This window comes from Onychomys torridus, chromosome 1 (assembly GCF_903995425.1).
Source record: "Onychomys torridus chromosome 1, mOncTor1.1, whole genome shotgun sequence".
NCBI classification, from domain to species: Eukaryota; Metazoa; Chordata; class Mammalia; order Rodentia; family Cricetidae; genus Onychomys; species Onychomys torridus.
Window position 1 is genome coordinate 64,140,056 of NC_050443.1, and position 9,059 is coordinate 64,149,114.

At 49.6% G+C, this 9,059-nt stretch overlaps 1 protein-coding gene across 1 annotated transcript in view; it reads right to left on the reverse strand.

The window, feature by feature from the left end:
• The window catches only part of Abhd17c (abhydrolase domain containing 17C, depalmitoylase), a 39,809-nt gene extending 31,448 nt beyond the window's left edge, over positions 1 to 8,361 (reverse strand). Inside the window, exon 1 of the mRNA XM_036189248.1 lies at positions 7,518 to 8,361. Within this exon, the coding sequence (XP_036045141.1) occupies positions 7,518 to 8,080 (563 nt within the window). The 5' untranslated portion in view covers positions 8,081 to 8,361. The remainder of the gene's footprint in view (positions 1 to 7,517) is intronic.
• Between the last annotated feature and the right edge of the window lie 698 nt (positions 8,362 to 9,059).

Sequence of the window (9,059 nt, forward strand, 5' to 3'; positions counted from 1 at the left end):
GAGGGCTCCTTGTGGCTGCAGCAGTACAAAGGACAGCCTGCAAAGTGACTGAAGGTGTTGGGTTACAGGTAAGGCTTCTGCTCCTGGAAAGAGCTCTTTTGGGAATATAGACACCCTGGTAGGAACACAATGCCACTGCACACTATTCTCCAAAGCAACAAATCCTGAGCCCCCCTCTCTCTTCTCAGCTCTCACTGTCTCACTGTGTGGAGCTTGTATCAGGACCTGGGGCGGGTATTATCATTTACACAGCATTATCACTTATGCTACTCAACGGAGGGAGGCTGGAGAAAGCCACAGCATCTGAATGGCATCAAGCAACTTGTAAGTGGCACAGCCAAGACCTAAATCCAAGTCTGTTATTCTAAAGTCTGTTTCCTTTATCACAAAACACCTGAAAGCTTAGGCTGGCAGGAATGTGCCTTTCCAGGCTACCCTTACAAACAACCCTGCCTGTGTGATTCTGACAGAAGCTGGAAACCAGTTGCAGCTGTTAATCTCCAACGGACCATCTCATGCTGAGGACCTTTAACCCAGGCCACACAAGCCCATCTGCACTGTGCAGCTTCTGTCCTCATCCCTCTCCTGCCTTCTCTGCCCTACAGATTGTTCACATCCACACAGCAGGCTCTTCCAGCAACCCCTCAGTGTCACCTGCTGTCTGTGGAAAGCGCCCCATTTCCCTTAGCTGTTCACTACTATCACACTCAGGTTTTCATCAGGTACCCACACATGAAGTCACTGAAGAACAGTGACATTACTGTCCCACTGACCAGGTTTAAGAAATTAACTGTGCTTCGTTCTTCACGGCCAAGATTCTGTCACACACCAGAATGAAGGGAAAGCAGAGCCTACTAGGAGCAGGACAGTAAGTGTGGAACAAGCACCGGCACAGTGGGGCTATGCATCTGCCACAGCTCTTCCCAAGACCAACACTGAACCAGAGTTAAGAGGATGGACCTTCAAGAGGTGATGGAGCAAGATGGCCCCACCCCGAGAGGAAGGATACCTTCTATGAGAGTGGCTTATCGTAAAAGGACCCTTTCTATGCTGAATAGGATAGAGAAACCACAGGGAAGAGGAGATAGGGGAGGTAGGGTTCAGAAACACTCTATAGGAAAGGGCACTGTAAGCAAGCACAAGATAGTGCAGCACCATCCACCCACCAACTCCAGCCCAGGGAGAAGCCTTCCGCCCCTCTAAAGATGGCCAGCATTCAAGGAACCTTCCTGGAAGCCATGACAGGGTCCTCAGCACACCACAGAACCTGGTGGAGCCTTGATCTTAGACTTCCCAGGCTGCAGAATGAAAAGGAAGAAATTACTCTTCTTTAGAAATTACCTATTGCTACTACAACAGCACAAAGGGACAAAGTGATAGAAAGTTGCGGTGCTGAATTAGAACGGACTGCCAAATCCAAAAGGTTTGACCTATCTACTGTCTATAAATCCCATCTTTTAATAAAAATCAAGGAGCCTGTTATTTAGAACACTGTACAGAAAAAAAAAAAAAGTTATTGTTTGGGTGGGGAGTGGAACAGACCTCCAGCTTCAGTATGGGGTTAGCAGAAGCCAGTGCGGATGAGAAAGCTGTGATCAAGTCAACACCGCAATCTCTACAGCCAGACTTGAGAGTCTCCCCTGGGAGTATGACTGCTAAACAGAGAAGTTCAAGGTGGAGGGAGAAGAGAGGAGGCAGAGGGAGCAAAGGGACCCTAAGGGTAAGGTCTGAGTAGACTCAGGCCAGCCAGCCAACCTTCTTCCAGACTCGAAGACTGAACGCTAGAGAGGGAGTCTTCAAGAATATCTTAAGTCAAATGCTGAGAGAAGAGCAGGCCCATGAAGGAGTTACACATTACCAGAGAAAACAGCATTTCTCCTGCAACTGGATCACAGAAGTTCAAGGTCCATGAGACAGAACCAGTCAGGTTTCTCTGGGATGAGGCAAGAACTCAGAGTCTGTTCCCTGCAGGGGCAAAGCAGTAAGCCTAAGAGCCAACTATGGGGAGAAAGAGGGAGCAGCCAGAGGAAGAGCTCTGTGCAGACAGGCAGACAGACCCCCGACCCTGACTTTCAAGCTGACTTGCCTGAACACATCTGCTCTGAGGAGGAGCCACCTTCTTCTAAGGGGAGTGTCCCACTGCTCCCGGAACTGGAGCCAGCACTGACAGCTGGCCCTCTATGTCCACAAGTTGCACACCTGCAGATTCACCATCGAAGTATCGAAAATACAAACTGTGTACTGAACAAGACCTTTGCCTGGTCATTATTCCACGAATAGTAAAACCCAACAACTATTTACATAGCATTTACATTGCATTAGATATTACAAGCAATCTAGAGATGATTTAAAGGACACACGTGGGGTATATGCAAATTCTGTGCCATTTTCTACTAAGAACTTGAGCTGTGGATTTTTGTATCCACGGGGTCCTGGAAACAGCCTCCCATGGATACCAGGAGACAAGTACATTTCCTTTCCATAAATACTACTCTGCTTTCTCCTATCAAGCAGTGCTCAAAGCAGGTTCTGTCTTCATACTACTGATCAAAATCAGGCGGAAATCCTAGGCTTTTTCCCCTTACTGATTCACAGTATTCCTTCTGAGAACAAAGAGGTTATACTACCAACTTCACCATGCTCAGAAAAGGCAGCTGTGTTACCATTCTTAAGGACAATTACACCCTGTGAGTGCCAATTTTAAATAGTATTCAAAACTAACCGAAGGTGCCTTTCAAGTCCCTACCACCTATGTTAGCACAGCTTTACTGTCTGTCACAGGATTCCCCAAATCACAGATCCTCTGAATGGCAGACGTTAAAGTTTGGTAATAGCAAGTGGATACAGGTTCGGCTACTTCTAAATTCAGTTGTCAGAGAGAGAAGCAGACAGACAATGGCTAATAAATGGCTTGCTGACTGAGTCAAATATTGGGTCTTATCATGGCACAAAGCTCCTTTCTCACCTCCCCTCTCTGCATCTGCTTTCTCTGTTACTAAGTGATTTCTCCTCCACTGTCCTTGCCACCTACATCAAATAGAAGGCTCAGAGATGACTTCTGTGGATGACATCAGTGAACCCCACTAACAAACCAAATCATGAATGCCACCGTCTGGGTCTCTAGATCAGAACACTCAGCTAAAATACTCTGCCTACTCTGCACCTCATTCTTGAGGGTTGCTTATTTCGGTTCATTCTCGCTAAGTCACAGTCAAACATCTACAGTGTGCTATTGCTCTTGCCAAGAGATGTCTCCTTAAAGGGCATGCATAGAGTCTACCTAGATCCACCTATCCTACCCTGCCCTGTACACATCAGCCACTTTCTTCCCTCAACTCAAGCACACCACAAGCTCCATCAAGACCCCACAATTTACAGTGTCCTCTCTACAAATGCTTCAAACCCTGCAGCTGCTGCAATTCACTTGTGATGTCCACCACAGGATGCAGAGATGATGCATCTGCATTCCTGGTATTCACCATCAGGCTCAAGTTGGTGGCTACTCCCTATGGTCACATGCCAACTTTCTTCTTCCACATTGGGTCACACTTTCTAGCTCCTTCAAACTCTCCCTCTCTCCAATACTTCAGAAAATGTTAAAATCTCTGAAACAATAACCTATTTCCCAAAGAGCACATCCCCTTTTTGCCTCTGTACCCTTTTTTAAAAAGGGATTTCCTGCCTTTCACCATGCAAGTGGCTCTGCATGCTGGGGAGAACTCTGACAACATCACAGTAATAACACAAAGGTGCTGCACAGACAGGTAGTGGATGAAAACAGAAGACAAACAAGGAATGAGAAGAATCCTTTTGTTCAACCAGACACCACAATGTCAAGAACAGCTTGAAAGCGGTTGAGACCACTAGCCAATGCACTGAACTCCTCCCCTCCCTTTCGGTGGATGGTTGGACCCACAGATACTAAACTCTGACAGTAAAATAAGACCTGACCCGCAACTCTGAGGCACTGACTCAGTTCCTCAAGAGTGCACTCACTCAGTATATAAATGAAACACCTTGAACAAATATTTAACCAGGATCTGAGTTTTAAGGCCCAGTGCCAGAGTCTAGGATGGAGAAGGCGGGCCTTTCCCTCAAGGAACTTTCAACTAAACAGCAGCTGTGACAATGCCATAAGAAGCACAAGTCAAGGAGTGAGTGCTAGCTGCAAAAGTGTGTTAGATACTTTTCGTTGCTGTGACTTCAGGGTGGATTTACTTTAGCTCATGGTTTCAAAGCCTTCAGTCCATCCAAGTTCAGCTGGCCCTGCTGCTTTTAGGCCTGAGGCAAGGCATAATATAAGGAGAAAGGCATGAAGGAGAGAGAACTGTCCCTCCCCACCCACTACCACTCCCTGACAGCCAGGAAACAGGAAGAAGAGAGGAAGAGGCCAGGGCAAGATAGAACCTTCAGAAGCACAATGGTGAATCAACTCCTCCAATCAGGCTTTCTTCTAGGTTCCCCACCTCCCAATAGTCCATCTGACTAAGAACTATAACAGATTAATCTGTTGGCTAAGTCAGGCATTTGTGATCCCATACTTCTCCCAAAGCTCTACTTCTGAACACTGTACTGGGGACCAGGCCTTCAACACATGGGCCACAAGATGGGGACACAAAGGATTTCCTAATGTAACTAGGATCTGAACATGAAGGGCACGGTCCTGTGCCTGGGACACTGGGGCTGCCTAGCTCTGACTTATTTCTCAGAGAATAATCTACGGGCCAGGACAGAGACAACTCGGGAGGCAGCAAGCGCTCCAGTCATTATCTTGCAGTATGATTAACCAGGAAGTCAGAGGAAGAAAGCCACTCACAAAAGACCTTGGGTTTGGAAGAGGGTTTCTGAACCAGACCAAAAGAACTGGTACTGGGAGTGGTACTGGGAGTGGAAGATGTCCTTCCATGGCAGTGACTTCAACAGAGCTGGGAAGGGGCAGAACTGGCCTTAGCCCAGAAGCCATTACTGAAGGGCCACACAGCGTAAGAGGAAAGACAGGAGTCCAGGCTAAAGGAAGGTGGTCAAGGAACCCTGACCAGCCTCCGAATCAGCTAGTGTCTAGATTACCGTAAGATTCACACCTTTTGAGAAATCCAATGACGACAAAAATCAGGGTGGAAGCGCTCCAAAGGATCAGTCAGGAGACCTGTTGGTTGGCTGAGATTGTCCTCCTGTCAGGATGGGGTGGGCAGATGAAAGCAGCACCCACACAGGCTCTGGGAAATACTCTCCACATTTCACACCCAGCACTTTTTTTTTTTTTTTTTTTTTAAGTCAAATAAAACAGAACACATTCTGCTATGTAAAGCACCCGCTTGGGGGAGGGGGGAATGTTTTGTGAAACATTTGGTTCAGATATGCAGCCACAGATGAATGTGTTCGTGAAAGCATGATCAACATGTAAAACGAGCGTCCTGCTGTAGGCAGGCTAAAGGCTGGGAAAGCACAGGTCAAGAGGATTTGTAAGATAGATGTCTTCAAATTCTAAGATTCTGGGAGGCAGAGGTGGGTGTTACACCTGTAACACCAGCCCTTGTGAAGTAGAGGCAGGAGGTGATGGTCTTCTCAGCTGCATTGTGAGTTTGAGGCCAGCCTATGATTCATAAAGCCCTGTCTCCAAAAACAGGTTTTTAAGAAACTAAAGACTAAAAACAAAATTCACACTTAATTTAGATATGAGTTCTAGTTATAACGTTAAATAGACCACAAGCAAAATTTAGAGGTATCATCAGGTAATCAAATTTTAGCTTACCCCCAAACAATGCTTCTTATATACAACCAACTGCAGAAGGTAGCTATACCTCACCTATGTGGTAAGACAGACCCATACACACACTCAGAGTTAAGGGGCAACCCTACAAAAGGCTTTCATTTCAATAAAGACAGGGCCACATAGGAGGAATGTTCTATAGGAATTTTTATAGAAATTCTAAACATCTAGTACCAAATTTATTTTTAATACCTACACTATTGGCAGATTCTAGTAGTTCAAGATTGTGCGACATGTGCTTTTAAAAAATAACTGTGAAGAAAAAAAAACCCTGTGTTTGTATATATGAAAGGCGTGTGTGGGCACAATTACTGAGGTGACAGGACAGCCTTGGAGAGCCAGCTCCCTCCTTCACCTATGAATTCCACGGATGAAACTCTGGTCTCCAGGTTGGCCCTGCAAAGCAGCCTCTCTACTCAATGAACCATCCGGCTAGCCCATGTACTTCTTTCAGGCAAGGTTTTACTATGGACCCCGCCAACCTAGAACGCATCATGTAGCTCAGGCTAGCCTCAAACTTTCAGCAAACCTCCAAGCCTCCAGAGTGCTGTGGCACATCACACACCACCACTCCCTGCTAGTGACGCATACTTCTGAAACCCTTTCCTGAACAGGTGGCATGTAACTACTTGTGGATTCTCAGCCAGTCCGTCAGGACATTTGCAGCCTCGTCTACCTACATCATTTTTCAAAAGCTCCACTCCAATTGAGGATATCTCCTCCAAGACCTCAGGAGAATCTGAGCAAGCAACACACAGAGGAGATACTAAGTACTTCTCTATTATACAAACCATTTCCCCAGAAGCACAAGGGATAATTTAATTTATGAACATATGTGCAACACATATGGAAATAAAATCATTACTGCTGGCCATGTACTTGAGCCCAGCAAACAGACTTTTCACAAGAATTATACAAAGGTCTCTAACAACAACAGTGCCTATTGTCCTTATTCTGGGGACTCGTTCCTTTTAAGAAATCCAAGCTCATTACAGACACGACCTCAGGTACGGATGCCACCTGTGCTATAGGGATTAAGAGGGAAAGGTCACAATTACCAAACAGGTCAGGTCACTTGGCTTTCCCACAAACCAAACATTTGTCTAAGTTCAAAGTAAAACTCAAGAGTTTTTCTGTCTTCTTTTTTCTTTTCTTCATGTGGTCTGTCCTCAGACTAATGACAATTTGTGTCTGGCATGTAAAAGACCCTCAATAAACACTTTCCAGTTCTATGAACGCTAACTCAAGGTCAACAGATTCCCTCAGGCCTATAAGACATCCTGTGCTGGTGGTGGGGCTTTGGGAAGGTGCCAACATCAGCTAACTTCCTAATCTCCTGGTGCCAGCTACTCTGCCCCACCAGGAGGCAAAGTCCTCGCCACACCCGACCCTCCCCTGCCTTAATGGCTGTTCAGACATCGCCCCAGGGATACTTTCTACTCGGAAAGTCTTTTAGAGGTCACCGTCTCACCCCAGCTTTCTCAGGCACTGAAAACCCCAAGGTCACTTCCATCAGACCTTTGGGGGTCTGAGTAGCTCATCACACAACTCAACCCAAACCAAGTTGGTTTTGCCTTTACGTTAGCACCCCCCACGGCGGCCACGTGCGTTTAACCGGAGCCACAAAGACTCCAGGCCGCGCGGGCCAGTTAAGTCTGAGCTCTCCAGCCCCGAGGGCTGGCGGTTCCGAGCGAATGCTACGATCCAGAAGCACAAGCCCGCACCCCACTCGCAGCTCGGGGCTCACCGGGTGCGCAGCGCCTGCCACGCGGCGTCGATGTCGGCATAGAGGTTCTTCTCGGAGGGCTTGCCGGAGCTCACGCCGTAGCCCGAGTAGTCGTAGGAGAAGATGTTGCAGTTGATGCGCGAGCCCAGGCCGATGTAGAAGCTACACATCTGACCCAAGTCCACAGCGTTGCCGTGCGAGAAGAGCAACGTGTAGCGGCTGGAGGGCGCGCAGCGCACGAACATGCACCCCAGCCGGTTGTCGCGAGCCGTGCGTGAGAAGAAGACCTCGACGGCGTCCAGTTCGCGCTGCGAGTACTGCCAGTCTGCGCGCTCGCTCAGGTGCAGGCTGCAAGCGCCGGGACCCGCGCCCTCCTCGGCCGCGGCGGGCTGAGCCGCCGGGGCGGGCGCGGGGGTCGCAGCGGGCGCGGGAGCGCGCTGCTCGGGCGCCAGCACCGTGTAGGTGGGTTCGGGCGGCAGGAAGGCCAGCTTGGCGGCGATGCGGCTCGGACAAGGAGGGCAGCAGAAGAGCCAGCACAGCTCGCCCAGCGAGAAACCGTTCATCCTGGGACCGGGCTCGGGCATCGGGGCGGCCTGGAGCCCGCCGCGGGCGGGAGGGAAGCGCAGAGAGCGCAGAGGGCGCGCGCCGGGAGCCGGAGGCCGGCCGAGGAGGCGGAGAGGCCAGGGGCGGGGCCAGGCAGGCGCTACGCGGCGAGCGGGGCGGGTCAGCGGCGGCCCCGCAGCCCCGGCGAGGCGCGGACGGCCGGGGCTTGCGCGAGGTACACAAAGCCGGCGGCGGCGGCGGCGGCGGCCATGGCCCGCTCGAGCGCGCCGCCCCGCCCCCGCACGCTGCCGCCACTTCCGGGTTACCGCGCGGCGCGCCCCCACAGGTGGGCGGGACAACCCATCCGAACGGACGCCCTGGTCCGAAGCAAGACTCCCACATCTGGGCGGGGCTCCCTCCTCTGGGCGGGGATTAGCGCGTCTGGGCGGGGCTACTTGTTGGAACGGTCTCCGGGTCTGAAGTGAATCTGGGAGGGGCTTATCTTGTCTGGGGCGGGGCTCTGAAGGAAAAAAAAAAAAGGAGTAGAGGGGCGGGGGACGGTTGGGATTATCCTGGAATAAAAGAAGATAGTAGGTCTGCAAGTACCTAGGGATTCGGTTCTCCAAAACCAACTTCTGTCCTTGTGGGGATTATTGAGAATTTATGGAAAAGAAAATTATTGGGAAAGAGAATTGAATGAATTAAAAATGCCTTGTTCTCGTCTATTCAGTACTTTTTTTCTTTTCTCTTTTGGTTGTTTTAGACAGTTTAGCCTAGGCTGGCTTAGAACTCCTTGATGCTCCCCGCCTCCACCACCGAGTGCTGAGATTCCAGACTGTTTGAACAGCCTCTACCATAAACCTGCCGGACCATCTCGCGCATGTTCCCGTGTTGCGGGTGGCTGTTGCGTATGTGTGTATGGCTACAGTGTCTCTCTGTGACCACTATTACAACAGAGCCTGGTGGTTTTTCACAACAAATGATGTTGATGTGGTCCTTCCTCCCCACCTCACACACCTT